We start from the raw sequence: 20,908 nt of genomic DNA on the forward strand, positions 1-20,908 counted from the left end.
TCCATACTTTGTTTCTGGTTTCTCTACTGCCATAGGAACTGATCCGCTTTTATTTGTGATATTTTGTGTACAGCTCAGAGACCGTGGAAGAATCGGCAAAAGGAAAGAAGCCCAAAGGACTAATTTTCTTTTTTATTATTCTGAGAGATTATACAGTTGTAGGGATTGTTTACAGGGCCATTAATTTAATGGATCTCCTTGTATGGGACCACAGTGGAAAAATGGGGTTCTATGGGGCCACCTGCTGTCAGTTTCCCACCAGTCTGACCACCAAGTAGTCAAGGAAGTTGTCAGGAGAAAGAAAGAGGCTGATGTTCTTCTGCTTAGGAAAAGAATAAGAAACCTTTCTCACATCTTTCCTAAGCAGAAGAACATCAGAGCAGTCTCTTTCTTTCTCCTGACAACTTCCTTGACTACTTGGTGGTCAGACTGGTGGGAAACTGACCAGCAGGTGGTGCTGTTGTAACAAAATTCATTCATATTAACAGCACATGTATCCCTTAATATCTTGGAATTAAAAGAAAATAAATAATGAATGTAAATGACAAAAGTGCTTAAAATAGCCTCATCAATTTTAGATTCGCTTATTTTAAAGGTTTACTTATCTTATAAAGCAGCATTTCAGGTGAGATAGGAAAAAGACACATATCTATAAAGGTCAACCTTTTGATCATGTAATTATTACCTAGCATTATCCAGAGGAATGGTATACACTAAGTTTTAAAGGAGAACTAAAGCTTAACTAATGAAGTAGCTAGAAATGTTGTACATTATGTTTTTGGCAACCACAGCCCTTTAGCAGTAAAGATCTGTGTCTCCAAAGATGCCCCAGTAGCTCCCCATCTTCTTTTCTGCTGATTCACTGATTCACATGCTCTGTGCTGCTGTCACTTACTGAGCTTAGGGAGCCACTCACAATATACAGTACACATAGAATAGAAATGTCACAATATAAGGCTGATTAGTAATTAATACACATAATTACTACATGGCAGCACAGAAACCAGTGCAATTAGCATCAGAATTGAATAATCAGCAAACCTGTAGCATCAGTTTATATTACAGCCAGGGAAGCTCATTTTCTGCTGGATAATTAGTGACGAGCCCTAAGGTTAGCTTCTCAACAGCCAATCAGAGCCCACTGAGCATGTGAGTGTCACAGACACTTTCCAAGATGGTGACCCCCTGTGACAAGTTTGAAGTCCTGGATCATTGCTGCTATTGACAAGCTGAAATTTTAGCCTCGTGCAATAAGTTCAGTATGTAAAATATGGCATTTTTAGCCATGTTCATTTTTAGGGTTTAGTTCTCCTTTAAGTGTTATAATCTGTCACCCACTATCTGCACTATATCCATCATAAATCTGCTTTATAGAGGAATGTCCTTACATCGCATGTACAAGTATGGGATCCGTTATCCGGAAACCCGTTATGCAGAAAGCTCAGAATTATGGAAAGGCCGTCTCCCATAGACTCCATTATAATCAGATAATGCAAATTTTTTTCTGTGTAATAATAAAACAGTAGCTTGTACTTGATCCCAACTAAGATATAATTAATCCTTACTGGAAACAAAACCAGTTTATTGGGTTAATTTAATGTTAACATAGTTTTCTAGTAGCCTTAAGGTATGAAGATCTAAACCCAAGTTCCTGAGCATTCTGGATAACAGGTCCTGTACCTTGAAAACCCAAAGAATAGTTAACAGCCAGCCGGGATACATACTGCAAGATATTCATTCCTCGTCCTTCGGAAATTTGAATAATTTATTATAAATTAGCTCTATTATAGATTACAAAAAGGTTTGATTGGCAGATTAGATACTGATAATGTAGTGCAGCAGGCGGAGCCAGATGGCCAAAGTGTGCCTCGGTGATGTCATGTAGTGATGTCATAAAAAGCAGCGATAACAGAGACAAACAGGAAAAAAGGGGCAGTGTCATTTATAAAGTCTGCAGGATTCCAGACAAAACAAGATATTCAGTGCGGCGGTATCTTAGGTCCTTTCTACTGCTCATCCCGAGGGGTTGGGTTGCCAGATTCCCAGCTTTGGATGAGAAGGCTGCGTTGTCTACTAAGTCGAGGACTTTCTTTGACCTGTGGGGACAGATGGCTATTTAATACTGACTCTAATTTTGAAAAAGCTCAAATGCACAAACCATACTACGTTTAAACAATATACACACAGAACACAATACAAGAGCAGTCAATAGCAGTGAGGCTTCCAGTATGTGCCCATTACCTCCTCAGATGCTACACCATTCATCGACTCCTCTCGGTTTGGGGGCCAGTTAACTTCCAGTTTTCTCCAATTTGGCCGCTCTGTGGGGAATAAACACACAATTCTTTCTAAGAACAAAATAATGAGCAACTTATTGGGTATTGCACTATACTGTATGTAACATTTGTGGCTGGTACTGATTAAAGGATATGTAAATTTTTTTTTTTTTTAAAACTTGTTTTTTATTGTAAATGACAAAGTATAATCACAACAAATATTTATACAGGTTTCCATAAAGCGGAGAGCAGAGCAATTGTGATTACGATTATATAGCAGTTCAATAACATTTTAATAACATTTTAAACATTCAGCTCAATTATGGTTTATGGCAGTGGGGGGGTAGGACCTGTGAGGATTAATTCAGATAGGAGGTCAATAGTCTGTTAGTTTGATGACTTCTGGGAGGCGCGGTATCAGGTCTTGATGGTTCTTGTTGTAAAGTTGCTAGATATTGGGATGATTCCATGATCAAAGGATGATCCTTGAGAACTTCCATCTCATACCATGACGTATGTCTAAAGGTGTAGATTGTGAGGCATTTGATGTGTTGTGGGAGGTGTGCTATGTAGGTAGACCAGGTGTTGAAAAATTTTGATGTGTTGTGTTCTTTCCTGGTTATGGTTTCCAGCCAGTCCATATGGAAAATATGGTGTAGTTTTCGTTTCACCAACGTCATTGATGGAGGGTCAGTGTGTAGCCATTGTTGCAGTATCGTTTTCCTGGCAGCTGCTGCCAATCTGCCCATGAGGTGTTTTTCAGTTTTCGTGATTTGTGGAAATGAATTAAGTGTACTGAACAGAGCCCATGCTATGTGTATTTGGAGGGGTTTCCCTATTATCTGTGCACCATATGAAATTACTTCTTTCCAAAAAGATTGCATTAAGGGACAAGACCACATGGTATGTATCAAATTTGCTTCAGGGGCGTGGCATTTTAAACACATAGCTGAGGAGAGGTTACCCATATTAAATCTTCTGAGTGGAGTAAGAAATGAGTTGTGGAGAATTTGCAATGACATTTCCTGATACCTGCTTGCTGGAAGTAATGTCATAATTTTAGTGTGCTGTTTCAAAATGTCAGATTCTGTGGTATTAGGTATCTCCTTATCCATTTGAAAGTAGGTTTATCATCGTTATCTATGTCTAGAAGTGGTTTAATGGTTTGATAAATGTGTGAAGTTGTGAGTTTCCTACTGTTGTTCTTCCATAGTCGGTTTAATATGTTATTTTTGTCATTATATGTTAGAAGTTTCGCGAAGTGAATGATCTGCAGACTTAGGTATAAGTGGGTGTGTGTAAATGGAAATTTTTCTACCAGCTTGTCTAAAGAGAGTACTGAGTTGTTACTATCTAATATGTCGTGTATGTTCCGTGGGCCACTAATACTCCAGTCATATAGTATGGGATTCCGCATACCCGGTGGGAAATTTTTATTATCTAACCACGATAAGTAAGGAGAGGTATATCGTGATAGATTCTGGGTTTTCCTGACTGAGTGCCATGCGTTATACGTGTCTAAGAATAATGGATTATGTCTAATATGTGTTGGAATGTGTTGTATAGGTGTATGCAATAGATAGTTGAGAGAGTGGTTATCAGTTCGATATTGGTCTAGAGAGAGTGTAGTGTATAAATCTCTATTTAGAATCCAGGATATGTAAATTTTTAAAATAAGTGAATGTAAAATTGATGAGGGGGTTATTCTAAGCACTTTTGTAATTTTCTTTCTTTATTTCTTTTCTTTCAATTTCAAGATATTAAGGGATACATGTACTGTTAATATTGATGAATTTTGTTACAACAGCGCCACCTGCTGGTCAGTTTCCCACCAGTCTGACCACCAAGTAGTCAAGGAAGTTGTCAGGAGAAAGAAAGAGGCTGCTCTGATGTTCTTCTGCTTAAGAAAAGAATTAGAATCCTTTCTCACATCTTTCCTAAGCAGAAGAACATCAGAGCAGCCTCTTTCTTTCTCCTGACAACTTCCTTGACTACTTGGTGGTCAGACTGGTGGGAAACTGACCAGCAGGTGGCGCTGTTGTAACAAAATTCATTCATATTAACAGTACATGTATCCCTTAATATCTTGGAATTAAAAGAAAATAAATAATGATTGTAAATTACAAAAGTTCTTACAATAGCCCCCTCATCAATTTATTTTAAAGGTTTGCTTATCCTTTAAATGACAGAAAAACCCCTTGTCTGGAAAACCCCAGGTCCAGAGCATTCTGGAAAACAGGTCCCATACCTGTATATGAAAACACATTTATATCAGCCCCAGTTGCAATAAAATAAGTGTTCATCCCAAATCTCACCCTACCAGACCTTCAAGCTGCTAGTCCAGGAGTATCAAGGGGAGCAAACTGGTGTCTCCCCAACTCTCAGCCTAATCAATCTCATAGTTTGAGAACCACTGCTATAAGTGCTACACAGCTGATCCATTCACTACCCAAGGGCATGTAAGTAGAGGGGTTTGGACTTTTGGCTTTAGGCCTCCTCAGCAAATAAAAATACATAATTGTAACATACAGGTACTTGCATTTTCAGGTATTTCCAGGACTGTAAATAAGCATTTTACACAGCAGGCCCCTAATTTCACACACTGAGGCCCCCCTAGTGGACCAGCCTCACAGCCTGGGAACTGCTACCCTAAAGCCTGCAGCCTGCAGCCTTGTGCCTTTATATGGTCGCAGAACAACCCCTCAGTGACTTCTAATATCCTTATCATTTACAGTAGGGGGTACATTATCCCTTATAATACATGAGTGATACTCAGAGTTCCCTGTATAACTCAGCCTGCAGCCTTGTGCCTTTATATGGTCGCAGAACAATCCCTCAGTGACTTCTAATATCCTTATCATTTACAGTAGGGGGTACATGATCCCTTATAATACATGAGTGATACTCAAGAGTTCCCTGTATAACTCAGCCTGCAGCCTTGTGCCTTTATATGATCACAGAACCCCTCAGTGACTTTTAATATCCTTATCATTTACAGTAGGGGGTACATTATCCCTTATAATACATGAGTGATACTCAGAGTTCCCTGTATAACTCAGCCTGCAGCCTTGTGCCTTTATATGGTCACAGAACAACCCCTCAGTGACTTCTAATATCCTTATCATTTACAGTAGGGGGTACATTATCCCTTATAATACATGAGTGATACACAGAGTTCCCTGTATAACTCAGCCTGCAGCCTTGTGCCTTTATATGGTCACAGAACAACCCCTCAGTGACTTCTAATATCCTTATCATTTACAGTAGGGGGTACATTATCCCTTATAATACATGAGTGATACTCAGAGTTCCCTGTATAACTCAGCCTGCAGCCTTGTGCCTTTATATGGTCGCAGAACAACCCCTCAGTGACTTCTAATATCCTTATCATTTACAGTAGGGGGTACATTATCCCTTATAATACATGAGTGATACTCAGAGTTCCCTGTATAACTCAGCCTGCAGCCTTGTGCCTTTATATGGTCGCAGAACAACCCCTCAGTGACTTCTAATATCCTTATCATTTACAGTAGGGGGTACAGTATCCCTTATAATACATGAGTGATACTCAGAGTTCCTTGTATAACTCAGCCTGCAGCCTTGTGCCTTTATATGGTCGCAGAACAACCCCTCAGTGACTTCTAATATCCTTATCATTTACAGTAGGGGGTACATTATCCCTTATAATACATGAGTGATACTCAGAGTTCCCTGTATAACTCAGCCTGCAGCCTTGTGCCTTTATATGGTCGCAGAACAATCCCTCAGTGACTTCTAATATCCTTATCATTTACAGTAGGGGGTACATGATCCCTTATAATACATGAGTGATACTCAAGAGTTCCCTGTATAACTCAGCCTGCAGCCTTGTGCCTTTATATGATCACAGAACCCCTCAGTGACTTTTAATATCCTTATCATTTACAGTAGGGGGTACATTATCCCTTATAATACATGAGTGATACTCAGAGTTCCCTGTATAACTCAGCCTGCAGCCTTGTGCCTTTTATATGATCACAGAACCCCTCAGTGACTTCTAATATCCTTATCATTTACAGTAGGGGGGTACATTATCCCTTATAATACATGAGTGATACTCAGAGTTCCCTGTATAACTCAGCCTGCAGCCTTGTGCCTTTATATGGTCACAGAACAACCTCTCAGTGACTTCTAATATCCTTATCATTTACAGTAGGGGGTACATTATCCCTTATAATACATGAGTGATACTCAGAGTTCCCTGTATAACTCAGCCTGCAGCCTTGTGCCTTTATATGGTCACAGAACAACCTCTCAGTGACTTCTAATATCCTTATCATTTACAGTAGGGGGTACATTATCCCTTATAATACATGAGTGATACTCAGAGTTCCCTGTATAACTCAGCCTGCAGCCTTGTGCCTTTATATGGTCACAGAACAACCTCTCAGTGACTTCTAATATCCTTATCATTTATAGAAAGATGAACATTATTTATGGATGGTCTTTAGCCCTTCAGTTTTTGTTGTAAGGTAACTCATTCCTATCATAAATAGCTAAAATTTGTTATATTAGTAATAGTGTGGAAGAAAGAGGGTCAGTCTGATGCCCCTATGATCTTCTACTTTTGTCCTAGAATTTCCCTTTGTTATAAATGTCATAGTTATTCACTTTTACTTAGATTTTCAGCGCTTCACATATCCACTGTGATAGAATGTTCAGCCATAAAGCAGAACAGGACTGCTGCTTTGTGACAAGATTTATAGGCTATTAACAAATGTTATGCATTTGTTTAAAAAAACAAATGCAACATTGCGTAGAACAGTTCTGGTATTATAACTGGAAGCCAAAGAGCTTGAATGGCTGCCCCCATGGCTACACAGCAGCTTGTTTATATAAACTATAGTAGTACTTATCTGTTATCTACTGTGTATCCTGTGCTTGAATGGCTGCCCCCATGGCTACACAGCAGCTTGTTTATATAAACTATAGTAGTACTTATCTGTTATCTACTGTGTATCCTGTGCTTGAATGGCTGCCCCCATGGCTACACAGCAGCTTGTTTATATAAACTATAGTAGTACTTATCTGTTATCTACGGTGTATCCTGTGCTTGAATGGCTGCCCCCACGGCTACACAGCAACTTGTTTATATAAACTATAGTAGTAATTATCTGTTATCTACTGTGTATCCTGTGCTTGAATGGCTGCCCCCACGGTTACACAGCAACTTGTTTATATAAACTATAGTAGTACTTATCTGTTATCTACTGTGTATCCTGTGCGTGAATGGCTGCCCCCATGGCTACACAGCAGCTTGTTTATATAAACTATAGTAGTGCTTATCTGTTATCTACTGTGTATCCTGTGCTTGAATGGCTGCCCCCATGGCTACACAGCAGCTTGTTTATATAAACTATAGTAGTACTTATCTGTTATCTACTGTGTAACTTGTGCTTGAATGGCTGCCCCCATGGCTACACAGCAGCTTGTTTATATAAATTATAGTAGAGTTTCTGAAGCAAACACACCAGTTTTACCAGTGCAGCTTGACAGAACATTATATTTTCATTACTTTAAAACACTTTAATTTTTTGGTGTTACTGTTCCTTTAAGTGATATTCCTAATTGCCTCTTCCTAATTGTGCAAGGCATTTTCCTAAACAGCTTTGAGTTACAAAATACTGTATGTATTTGAATCCCAATATATAACCTTGCATTAACAGTTCTGCTGTGACTTTTTATGATTCCCATATAATGATGGTATTTGGGGCACTGGGTGATATCTCATCTTGTAATTAGACAGCTCTATGGCACACGTCATGCCTAGGAGGAATTGTGTCCCTACGCAGAGCTACTGCTTTTATTGTCGCTATTAAATTGCTCCCCTCCCATTTTATTACCTCGCACAAAGCCATTATTCTTATTGTGCACAATGCCTGTTCCTTTAGGACCATACAATGTACTTCTGTTATTATATCCTCATCTTCTGCACAGGATTCTGGTTTAATGTGCCATAAACTATTGTATCATACCTGAGATATCACTGTTTTGCCTAATAAGCCTTTTTTTTAAAGATAGTGGGTCTACTTCTCCATGAGGGCTATGGCACATATAACCTATTGTTATCATTACCAACTCTGCGACAGTGCAGATATTGTCAAATTTGACAATTTTGTTGTAGTGAGACATTGCTCACTACAACACTTTCTAGTTCTTCAGTTACTAATGGTATCACATTTCTATGAGAGCAGCCACACTATTACCTTCTTCAGTAAAATCTGTTGACTTATAACTGGGGACACAGGTATCCAATATTGGATGATAAACAGTAGTGGTGATAACGGTGAGCTGTGCCTGGTGCCTGTCTACTGGAGATGGGTGTGCTAGTAACTAATGTTAATTAGATGGGTGTGTTTTATTAATGGCAGCAATAATTTTTGATTTAAACAAGATAATTAAACTAACAAAAGAACTGGTAACCTTATTAAATAACAGCGGCATGGAAGCAGTAAAAAAAAGTTACCACTGTATTTAAAATACATGTTGCAAATGTGCAAATCCTGTGCATCGTTAATTTTTTAGTTGTTACATAAACTTAGATACAACAAGGCTTCCCCATCAGTTCATTCTCTTACAAATGGATTTACTAACCCCCAATCCAGCTGCCCTGGTTTTAAGGGATTGGTTTGCTTTAGGCATATAATTCTTGCATTTGCCACAATATTTAATGAATCAGTTGTATAGGCTGATACATAAGATAGCTTTAAGAAGGGGTTGGATGGTGTTTAGCAAGTGAGGGAATACAGGGATATGGGAGATAGCTCATAGTACAAGTTGATCCAGGGACTGGTCCCATTGCCATTTTGGAGTCAGGAAGGAATTTTTCCCCCTCTGAGGCAAATTGGAGAGGCTTCAGATGGGTTTTTTGCCTTCCTCTGGATCAACTGGCAGATAGGTAGTTAATAAAAAAAAATAAAAAAGGTTGAACTCGATGGACATGTCTTTTTTCAACCTTACTTACTATGTTACTATGTAATGGTGACCTACTGGTCAGCCTCCCTTTTCTTTATGTATGTATCTATTGGGGCCAAAAGGTAAACCTTTTGTCTTCTTATTAGTCCTATCATGGCATGGTTCACTCCTGAGATAATGGCACTTGGTGGACAGTTTAGGCAAGATGGGTGGATGGGTTTCTGGTTACATGAAATTCAAAAAGCCAATAGGGGTAATTTATTAAGAGCAGTGTAGTGGGCAAAATGCTAAATACAAGAACTTTAGGCCCTACCCAGCAAACAGAAGAGAGTGAGGAGATCTGTGTACCTCTCAAATGGATACAGTGCTACCTGTGTTCAGCAGCACTGTGTTCATGAGAATGGGGCAGGGAGACATATTGGCACCCTCCACACACATACACACTTTGCTCAGCCTCTAATGAAGCAGACCCATTGAGGCCCAGATTAATAAGCAATTTCGGTATACAAATGTATCCAAAACAGGCCACCTTACTAAAGTTTTGGGGATGTCCTAAAATGATTTTGCTGAGTGGTCCAAAAAGACCAAAGATAAGGACCTTATTGACCCCCACTTTCCTCATCCTTTCCCTTATGTCCTTACTCAGATTCCTTAATCTTCTAGTCTCTTCTCCTCACCTACTATCATCTAGCCTTCTTTCTATTTCTCCTCCTTGCTGTGAAAAGATGAATGACAAAGATATAAACATAGACCTCAAAATGCTTAGGTGAGCAGGAGGGCCAATGATACATTGAACAACCGGGGGTTTTCCTGGTTTGTTGTGGGCTCTTAATAAATAAACAAGACTGCATTATTGTTTCTGACACACCAAAGCTTTGGTCTCACCTGGTTGATATATTCCAGACTCGATGTCTTCTCGATTCTCTTGTTCTTTGATGGTGATCTCCAGGGCCTCCTTCCCATAGATGCTACTCCTTTGCCTTCGCAGTTCTTTCTCCCTCTGCTGCACCTCTTCAATTTCTCTCTCCAGCAGAGAGCGAGGGCTGGGGGAGTTGAGCATAAAGTATGGGCTCCCTACTGCTGGGACTGGAGATACGCCCCGAAAAGAAGATGGAGGTGTTGGCACCACAGGGGGCGAGTCTAAGGGACTGATAGATGCAGGTCGACGGAGCAAGGAACTGTGCTCTATGATTATAACATTGCTTCCATTAGCCTCTGTAAAGGAAGGTCCCTTTTTAACCTCCAAAATGGAAGCTTCTGGTGAAGTTCCCAGGACCACAAATTCAGCAAACTCAGGCTCCAGGTAGTCTTGAGACTCACTTTGTCTTTTCTTGATGGGAGAGTCGGAGGACACTGTAAGGACATCAGGTAGGTGTCAATTACAATGGAAACTAGTCCTATATTAAACTTTCACTCACAGATACATCTATACAATACCAATCTACATATCAGCGGGTGCTTTCTTTTGGTTGGCCTATGGTTTTTTCCTGCACTTCTGATAAATTTGTGTTTATGTTGTTAGTATGTGGGCACATTGAGTATGTTGACCAGACAGCCTTGGTGTGATGGAACTAAAACAAGGGTTTATTAGTACAAATCTTTAATGTGGATGGGTTGCCTGGTCTCCAAGCTGAAATCATTTTATATGATGACAGATAGTTCAGTTAGATACATTAATACACTAATTGTAAGCAGCAGTCCTGCCCTGCTTTATGGCAGCTGAGATTCTAGCTATCTGTATAACAGAGCATTCTGTCCCAGTGGCTGCACAGATCCTATCTGATCCCCATTGTAAGCAGCAGTCCTGTCCTGCTTTATGGCAGCTGAGATTCTAGCTATCTGTATAACAGAACATTCTGTCCCAGTGGCTGCACAGATCCTATCTGATCCCCATTGTAAGCAACAGTCCTGTCCTGCTTTATGGCAGCTGAGATTCTAGCTATCTGTATAACAGAACATTCTGTCCCAGTGGCTGCACAGATCCTATCTGATCCCCATTGTAAGCAGCAGTCCTGTCCTGCTTTATGGCAGCTGAGATTGTAGCTATCTGTATAACAGAACATTCTGTCCCAGTGGCTGCACAGATCCTATCTGATCCCCATTGTAAGCAGCAGTCCTGTCCTGCTTTATGGCAACTGAGATTCTAGCTATCTGTATAACAGAACATTCTGTCCCAGTGGCTGCACAGATCCTATCTGATCCCCATTGTAAGCAACAGTCCTGTCCTGCTTTATGGCAGCTGAGATTCTAGCTATCTGTATAACAGAACATTCTGTCCCAGTGGCTGCACAGATCCTATCTGACCCTCATTGTAAGCAGCAGTCCTGTCCTGCTTTATGGCTGAGATTCTAGCTATCTGTATAACAGAGCATTCTGTCCCAGTGACTGCACAGATCCTATCTGATCCTCATTGTAAGCAGCAGTCCTGCCCTGCTTTATGGCTGAAATTGTAGCTATATTTATAACACAGCATTGTGTCAATGTGGTCTGACATTCTAGAGTGCTGGAATGAAATACATCCCGATCATAAAGGTACTTGAGCTTGTATATGCTCCTCTGTAGTAATCACACTACAATGCTGGTTAATATCATTGCATTATGGGTAAAAACCTAAGGCTAATAGCACTTCCAGCCCAGTCCAGTGTGCCATACTTTGGCTATTAGGGGCCTGCTTTTAGAATGTCCTGTACAAGAGAGATAGTGCAACTGTATAAAGGGGAGCAATAGGTTGAGCAGGACGTGTGAGCCCTTTACATGTGTCTAGTGGAGGAAACAATTCAGGTAACTGACAACAGGTAGACAACTGTTTCATGAGGTTTTTTCCTTTCTCAGGTATTAGCAGGGAGAGTGTTAGGTTACAGGCAAGGAAACACTGGGGGGTAAATAGAATAGTAGAGCTCAGCTCTGGATCTGTATAGCAACAGCATAAATCTGGCAGAGGAAAGCAGAACAAGTATAGAAACTGGCATTGCCTTTAATTAGAGTAGCAGCCTGGGTGGCAAATCACTAGACTAGAAGCCGAGGAGTGTGTGTGGGTTAAAATGAAGGTTGGGTTGACATGAGAACAAATTGAGCAGAGAATTGAGGCAGCAGCAGCTGGGAAATACAATAGGGTTATAAGCAGTGAGCCGCTCCCTATGGAACTTCTGTTCCTAAGTGAAATTGCCGGCTAACGTCACGGGTTAGTTTTCCTTAACGTGACACTGGACTGTAACAGATTTGGCATTCCAGGGAGTGAATGACTAGTAACAATGTAATAATGAGAATTCCAGTGCAAAAAGCAGCCAATGATACAAATTCTTTCAATACACAAGACATACCTGCGAGTGAGATATTGGCAGCACACGCTACTCTACCTTATTGTACCCAGGGTCTGAGTAGGGGGAGACATTTCCCTGGTTAGGAGGCAGCCAATAGAGTAATTGGGGTTATCAAACAATTTGCCACTTCTAGTCATTTTGGCTTTCATTCTCTTACACACGTATAAAAAAATATTCAGAGGCACTGACTTTCTTGGCCCACTATTTAATGGAGGCTGCAGAATTGTGGAGAGAAAATGAGGTTCTAGAGTGGTTGTCATCATTTGTCAGTTTAAGCCCCACTTGCAGGTCCAAACTCTGGTCAGGGCCCTTCTTAGATTGTGAAAGGAGTAGTTATAGGAAAATATCTGTGCATCAGTCATTCATTCATACCTTCAAAGATATTTAGGAAAACATTTATATATTCACCCAAAATTTTACCCTTCAAGCTGAGCCCCCTGACACTTCTATAAGCCTCCCCCAAATGGGACCAGTCCCACAGTTTGGGAGCCTCGTTTGCAGCCATCAGTAGATCTAGGAGGAATAATGTCTGCATGTAATAATGATTTTTGCACGATATGCCATCATCAAATTCTATGGTGTCAATCCAGTTGAGCTAAGAAGGGAAATCCAGTTGATGGTGGACATCCCTACATTAAGCTATCTGGCATTCATTGTGTGAGTGGTCAAATCCAGGAGAGATCCCCTCATTTGAGAACCTCATTTGACATGGAATGGAATTTGGGTAGTTGAGGTAGAAACTTGAGCAATGAAGGAATTTGTGTAGAAAGGGGAAGGATAGCCTCAGGATTAAATATAGGTCAAGGATGGGCATGTTGCTAAACTGCAATGTCCAGTAAAATATGACAGGCCCCCAGTTGCCCAGGGCTAGTGTAAATGTTTTCCCTTTGTTTCTGAGCAGGTAAAACAAAATAGGGGAACAGGTCCTGCTTTGCTGAAGGGGCTGCAATTATAATGTTTATGAAAGACGTGCCCCAATGAAATGTAAGTGTTCCTGTGATAAAAGTACAGTTTATGTAAAAGAGGGATCTGTAACTTGGAGAGGGCTGATGTTGTTGGTATAAAAAAGCAGCTATAGGACAGGGAGAGATGCACTTGCAGGTATTGTAAGTGCTGTAGGGGTTGCTAGTAAAAAAGAGCAGTTTCTAGGACAGGGAGAGAGGCACTAGCAGAGGGAAGCTGTAGGGGTTGCTGATATAAAAGAGCAGTTTCTTGGACAGGGAGAGAGGCACTAACAGAGGGAAGCTGTAGGAGTTTTTGGTATAAAAGAGCAGCTATAGGACAGGGAGAGAGGCCCTTGCGGGTACTGTACATGCTGTAGGGGTTGCTGATATAAAAGAGCAGTTTCTAGGACAGGGAGAGAGGCACTAACAGAGGGAAGCTGTAGGGTTGATGGTATAAAAGAGCAGTTTCTATGACAAAGACAAGAGAGACAGGTGAGAAGGGGAGAGTGGAGCAGGTGACAGTTGCAGGGGAAAGTGACAAGATCAGGTATCAGAGCAACGTGTGACAGACAGAGGGACTCTCACCTGTAACCATGCTCTCAAACAGCATCTTCTTCTCCTGCACCTCCTGCTGTTGGCCCCGATCATAGGCCCCCATCACCTTCCCCTGGTCCACCAGGTCTTGTTCTCTGCGCGTCTCCTGCTGGATGTCCCTTAGCATCTGTGCCCCAGCCAACTGCCGTTCCTTGCCCACTCCTGCCAGCGGCTCCCCCACTATCATTTTCCTCCGCACTTCCACCAGCTCCGGCTGCCCTACTGAGCCACTGATGCCCCTCTCCTGCCGTAGCATCTGCTCTCTCTCCATAGCCAACCGAATCTCCCTTTCTATGGGGGTCTCGAAGATATGGGCATCCCCCTCTGTCTGGATCTCCCTCTCTTTCATGGCTGCTGCACTGTGGCACTGTCTTCTCTCAGTGACTGTCCCAGTCTGAGTGTCTCCCTGCCCAGTTGGGTCTGTCTTCACCTCTCTACCGGTGCACTCCCTCTCCCAGCGGGCTGCAGAGCACTCTGTATCTACTGTCCCCTCCCAGCAAGGGCCGGCACAGGGATTAGGTGTCACCTCTTTCTCAGCTTCCTCACTTGAGTCACTTGCCTTTCCATCTGTTCCTACTTCAGCTGTTCCTGTCCCTTCCTCCCCTATCACCTGTGAGGTGTGCACTGACTCCTCCTCCTCTGGACCCTCTGTATCTACCTGTATAATCAACTCAGGCCCTTCCTTTTTTATCACCTGTGAGGTGTGCACTTCCTCGTCTGCGTCTGGACCCTCTGTATGCACCTGTGTGATCAACTCAGGTACACCAGGCCCTTCCTCCCCTATCACCTGTGAGGTGTGCACTGACTCTTCCTCCCCTGGACCCTCTGTGTACACTTGTATGAGTAACTCAGGTAGCTTAGGCCCTTCCTCTCCTATCACCTGTGAGGTATACACTTCTTCCTCCGCCTCTGGACCCTCTGTATACACTTGTATAAGCAACTCAGGTACCCCAGGCCCTTCCTCCCCTATCACCTGTGAGGTGTGCACTTCTTCCTCTGCCTCTGGACCCTCTGTATACACTTGTATAAGCAACTCAGGTACCCCAGGCCCTTCCTCCCCTATCACCTGTGAGGTGTGCACTTCTTCCTCCGCCTCTGGACCCTCTGTATGCACTTGTATGAGCAACTCAGGTACCCCAGGCCCTTCCTCCCCTATCACCTGTGGGATGTTCACTGACTTCTCAGCCCCATGATCCTGTGTATGTGGCTGTATGAGAGGTTCAGGTACCCCAGGCCTTTCAGGGTCTGACACCTGTATGTTTATGAGTTGCTCAGGTAGCCCTGATTCCCCATCTATCACCAGAACGTCTTCACTTGTTCCCTGCACCCATGTGTCCCTCTCCTCTTGTTTCAGCCGCGTCGTTTCACCCGGGCCCCCTTCTATCATGTGCCCACTGCTATTCCTTCCATTACCCTTCCCTTCTGTGTCTGCCCCTTCTCCAGTCACTTGTGCATCTAAATCTTCCCCCTCTATCACCTGTCCTGTCCCCCCCACATGTCCCTCTGCAGGTGTATCTTTAACTCCCCCATGCCCCACTGTTATCTCCTGCTCTGTAACTGGAGCTGACTGTGACTGTGGCGCCCCCGTGTGTTCAGTTGGTAGAAGGCACTGAGAGGATTGAGTCACACCTGAGATCTCGATGAGTTGTGAGTTTCCCGGGTCATGAGGATGATTATCTTTTAGGGCTGGACAGTTATCCAAACATACTAATTGCTCTGATGCCATGAGTGATGTGGATAAGTCTATCTGTAGGGGCAAATCATAAATACAAGTATTACATATATTTATATATCAGAACACTGTATTATCATGTTATTATTAATAATGAGTATTTCTAAAGCACCAACATATTCCGCAGTGTTGTACAACAGAAGTCCACGTACACCAAACATACAAATACTAATTGATACAGAAGGAAGGGAGATGTCTGCTTAACAGAACTTAAAGTCTCTTAACTCCACCCAAAAATGAAATTAATTTTGTATATTAATATAAATGTTCTGCATAATATAATTATAAGCAATGTCCCCCTATGCATTCATTACACATTGTCACTGGTTTTCTAGTTATTTGTAAAAGTAGTCGATATTAAAAATAGTATCTGTCTGGCTGTTTATATGCTCTGCCCTGCTGGTTCTGACTCATGAAACAATGTAGCAGAAGCCAGCTGATTAACAGACCTGAAGGAGAACAGAATGTGACATATTGTTTTAAGAGTTAGAACCAGGGAACAGAAGAGATAAAGGAAAACTGCTTTCTATTGGCATGTTTAAATCATTGTGTAAAGCTGGCCATACACAGGCTCCTCCAGAGCCAACATATTATTGACCTGGTTATGTTGCCTCCTAGGAAACCTGCTTAACCCACTGTACATCTGGCAAAATTAATTCAGGTTGGAAGATAACTGCATCAATGTGTTGTACAGTCCTCTCCTAATGGCTCTCCCATAGTTATGATTGGATCATTCTAATTTGGCCCAGAGAAGCTGAGAAAAAGGGGACACATAATTCCTCTGTCAGACCTTGCCAGGAGAGGGAGTGTATATATGTCCCTCTATATTTTAGAGTGTAAGCTCTGCAGGACAGGATTCCCTTCTACCAATGGTTGCTTTTCCCTGTATTGTATCTGTGTCCCTCTGTATATTAGAGCGTACGCTCTGCAGGGCAGAATTCCTTTCTCTCAATTATTCACTCTTTCTGTATTGTATCTGTGTCCCTCTGTATATTAGAGTGTAAGCTCTGCTGGGCAGGATTTAGTTTTACCAATGGTCCCCTATCCCTGTATTGTATCTGTGTCCCTCTGTATATTAGAGTGTAAGCTCTGAAGGTCAAGATTACATTTCACCAATGGTTCCCTCTCCTTGTATTGTATCTGTATCCCTCTGTATATTAGAGTGTAAGCTCTGCTGGGCAGGATTTCCTGCTCCCAATGGTTCCATATCCCTGTATTGTATCTTTGTCCCTCTGTTTATTAGAGTGTAAGCTCTGCAGGTCAAGATTCCATTTTTCCATTGGTTCCCTCTCCTTTTATTGTATCTGTGTCCCTCTGTATATTAGAGTGTAAGCTCTGCTTGGCAGGATTTCCTGCTCCCAATGGTTTCCTATCCCTGTATTGTATATTTGTCCCTCTGTATATTAGAGTGTAAGCTCTGCAGGTCAAGATTCCATTTTTCCAATGGTTCCCTCTCCTTGTATTGTATCTGTGTCCCTCTGTATATTAGAGTGTAAGCTCTGCTGGGCAGGATTTCCTGCTCCCAAATGGTCCCCTATCCCTGTATTGTATCTGTGTCCCTCTGTATATTAGAGTTTAAGCTCTGCAGGTCAAGATTACATTTTTCCAATAGTTCCCTCTCCTTGTATTGTATCTGTGTCCCTCTGTATAATAGAGCATAAGCTCTGCAGGGAAGAATTACCTTTTCCCAATATTTCCCTCTTGTTGATGTGGCAATCCTTTTCTCTTGTGCCCCTGGGCAAATGACTCCCTGCTGTACTTGGGGCAAGTATCATGGCTGCCTTCATTACTGTAAAGTCCCATGGGATGAAAGCTTTATAGTATGTCCTTCCCCTTCCCTCTCTCCTATTTATGCAATTACATTTGTAGGGTACAAGTAGCAGCTCCCTCTGTTGACGTCTCTCCAAACTGCATTTCTGGAAACACATCGGTGAATGACCCAGAGGCCAGAACATTTGGTGAACTCGGGGCCTCCCTGACAGTCCTTGACCAGATCAACAACATTAACCCTCTCCTTCCCAGAGTACGGCTGCAGCGTTATCTATACATGTAATCAAATGTATTAGGGCAACATTGAAAAAAAACGACCCCGATATTCAACTACAACTCCCAGCAGCAGCAGCAGCTGATGTAGGATTCTGAGAGTTGCACAGCAAGGGTTGTATAAGGATCGCAGGGGAAGCGGGTAGTTTTGGAATTGAGGGTAAAGCAAAACTCTTACCTGATCTTGGATCGGAATTGACTTTTACTTTGTATGATCTGCAGAGAAGAGAATATAAATTAGAGGCAGACTAACAACTTGTACTACCCTCACACCTGCTGCCTCCCTATACTGTTATTATTAATAATCTTGTCTACCAGCAGCCGACCAGCAAAATAGCAGAAACGCAATACTTACCCGCAGAGAGTGTCCCAGTGTCAGTTCCAGGAAAGTATTTATTAACCAGCACATACGACTCATTGCAACTCAATGTATGTCCTCTTAGTCCCACACATAAATAATTATTAGCCTAGGAACCCTAAACATGACTGGTACAAGCACCAAATATTTATATCTACAACAGAGCCAACAGGGTGCTCCACCCCCCCCCCCCAATACCCTGGGACTTGGTACATCCAAACCTGCTCCAGAATAAATATTTCCCTTATGTTAAAGGGGTCGTTCATCTTTAAATTAACTGTCAGTATGATGTAGAGAGGGATATTCTGATTACAATTTGCAATTGGTTTTCATTTTTTATTATTTGTGGTTTTTTGAGTTATTCAGCAGCTCTCCAGTTTGCGATTTCCACAATCTGGTTGCTAGGCTAAAAATTCCCCTAGCAACCATGCACTGATTTGAATAAGAGACTGGAATATGAATAGGAGAGGCCTGAATAGAAAGACGAGTAAGTATAAGTTGCAATAAAAATAAATTTGTAGCCTTATGGAGCATTTGTTTGCTTGTTTTTCTAGATGGGGTCAGTGACCCCCATTTGAAGCTGAAAAGCTTCAGAAGAAGAAGGCTAATCATTAAAAAAAAGAAATAATGAAGACCAATTAAAGTGTTGCTTAGAATTAGCCATGCAATTACATACTAAAAGTTAACGTAAAGGGGTTGTTCACCTTTGAGTTAACTGTTAGTAAGATGCAGAGAGTGAAAGTCTGAAACAATTTGCAGTTGGTTTTCACTTTTTATTATTTGTGGTTTTTGAGTTATTTAGCTTTTTATTCAACAGCTCTCCCCCGTTTGCAGTTTCAGCTATCTGGTTGCTAGGGCCCTAATTATCCTAGCAACCATGCATTGATTTGAACAAGAGACTGGAATATGAATAGGAGAGGTCTGAACAGAAAGATGAGTAATACAAATTTAGTAATATTAATAAATCTGTAGCCGTTACAGAGCATTTGTTTTTAGATGGGGTCACTGACCCCCATTTGAAAGCTGGAGAGAGTCAGAAGAAGAAAGCAAATAAGTAAAAAACTATAGAAAATAAATTATGAAGACCAATTGAAAGGTTGCTATAACATACTAAAAGATAACTTAAAGGTGAACCACCCTCTATAACTGTGATCCACCCTTTTAAAGGATAAGTAAACCTTTAAAATAAGTGAATGTAAAATTGACGATGGTGCAATTTTCTTTCTCCTGACAACTTCCTTGACTACTTGGTGGTCAGACTGGTGGGAAACTGACCAGCAGGTGGCGCTGTTGTAACAAAATTCATTCATATTAACAGCACATGTATCCCTTAATATCTTGGAATAAAAACAAAATAATTACAATCAGCAATTTTAAAGGTTTACTTATCCTTTAAGTCAGGAGCAGGTTGGGTGTTAGTGCTCATGCCTGACAGGCTTGGACAAGACATGGCAACTCCCAATCCCACTGGGAAACATTCTGGGGCATCAGTACAGTGTCCGTATTGGGAGTCTGGTGGAGCTGTTGGGTAGGGTGGCCCGTGTAAGGGTCCCTCTTGTTAGAAGTTTTACTTCTCCTTTAAAACTTATGGCACTTACACAGAGCTCTCAAGGAATGGTCAAAGTTCCCTTTCTGCCTATGGCAGAGCCTGTTCCTGTCAATAGTTTTTCCATTGCATTGCTAAACTTCTTCATCTCTATCACTCTGCTAATTAGTCCTCTTAAACAGAAAACTTAAATGAAAACTTGTTTAAAAAAAACCCCAGCAGTTAATAGTGTGTCTCCCACTGAATCCTGCATTGAAATCTGTTTTTCAAAAGAGTTTTAAAATCTGACATGGTGCTAGACATGTTCTTAGTTTCTCAAGTACCCTCAGTCATGTAACTTGTACTCTGGTAAACTTCAGGCACTTTCCAGGCACTGCATTGGGTGATGTCACTCCTATCCCTTCCCCTCCCATCAGCCCATCAGAACAATGGGAATGTAACCAGCTGCCTGGTAGATATGACAGAAACACTCAATAGTAAAAATCCAGGTCCCACTGAGACACATTCACTGCACTGTATCCCATACAACCAGTGCTAATACACTATTCACTCACACTGTCCCCCAGAAAGTTTATATCTCAGCTGCCCTGATTCAGAGCCAGTGTGAGAGAGTGTTAGTGAGCTGGTGTAGCACTCACCTTGCTGTCTCGGCTCTCTCTCTCCTCTCTCACTCTGTCACCTTGAGAAAGTCCCGTAGGTGCTGCTGGTGCTTCTGGCACAATGAGCTGATTGTATCACTTAAGGTCTGGCTGTGACTGCCTGGTACTGAGGACACACAAGGGCAACACAGGAATTGTCACTCACCTGGGGGAATACTCACCTGTGTGACACACACACACGGCTACTACACAGCCTGATACATTCCTTTCCATCAGTAGCACAGAAAGTCACTTACCTTTACCTGTAAAGATTTTCTCTACTGACTCCTACCTGTACAATCACTTGCACTATATTGACTTTATCTCACCTGTTTAATACTTTGCATAGACTTCTGTCTTCTTACCCACTACCCATATTATCACTTGTATAAAAGTATCTTTACTTAACCCTTTCCAGTGCAATCACCTGTATGTAACTGTATGTACTTATCCCCACAAGTATAATCTCATGTATAAAATTATCTTTACTTCCACCTACTTGA

The 20,908-nt window shown here is 41.7% G+C and overlaps 2 protein-coding genes across 3 annotated transcripts in view; one reads left to right on the forward strand and one right to left on the reverse strand.

Annotated features, from left to right (window-relative positions):
* Nucleotides 1-20,908, forward strand: part of palm3.S (paralemmin 3 S homeolog) — a 94,893-nt gene that overhangs the window by 11,585 nt on the left and 62,400 nt on the right. The window lies entirely within an intron of this gene.
* misp3.S (MISP family member 3 S homeolog) lies at nt 1,752-20,541 on the reverse strand. 2 transcript variants are annotated; one of them, XM_018239645.2, is made up of 6 exons: nt 20,406-20,541; nt 18,042-18,079; nt 14,080-15,835; nt 10,116-10,583; nt 2,242-2,321; nt 1,752-2,096 (listed from the first exon to the last, which is right to left on the reverse strand). In XM_018239645.2, the coding sequence occupies exons 3-6, from the start codon at nt 15,812-15,814 to the stop codon at nt 2,007-2,009; spliced, it is 2,373 nt and encodes a 790-aa protein (XP_018095134.1). In that variant the 5' UTR covers nt 15,815-15,835; nt 18,042-18,079; nt 20,406-20,541; the 3' UTR covers nt 1,752-2,006. The 2 variants fall into 2 exon arrangements, with proteins under 2 accessions (XP_018095134.1, XP_041444861.1); XM_041588927.1 differs by lacking the exon at nt 20,406-20,541 and adding an exon at nt 18,219-18,323.

This window comes from Xenopus laevis, chromosome 3S (assembly GCF_017654675.1).
Source record: "Xenopus laevis strain J_2021 chromosome 3S, Xenopus_laevis_v10.1, whole genome shotgun sequence".
NCBI lineage: Eukaryota > Metazoa > Chordata > Amphibia > Anura > Pipidae > Xenopus > Xenopus laevis.

Coding starts and splice junctions, on each gene's coding strand:
- misp3.S (XM_018239645.2), bottom strand. CDS start 15,814: ATGGCATCAGAGCAATTAGTATGTTTGGATAACTGTCCAGCCCTAAAA. Junction 2,322..10,115: donor GTCTGGAATATATCAACCAG/GTGAGACCAAAG, acceptor TATTCCCCACAG/AGCGGCCAAATTGGAGAAAA. Junction 2,097..2,241: donor ATGGTGTAGCATCTGAGGAG/GTAATGGGCACA, acceptor CTGTCCCCACAG/GTCAAAGAAAGTCCTCGACT.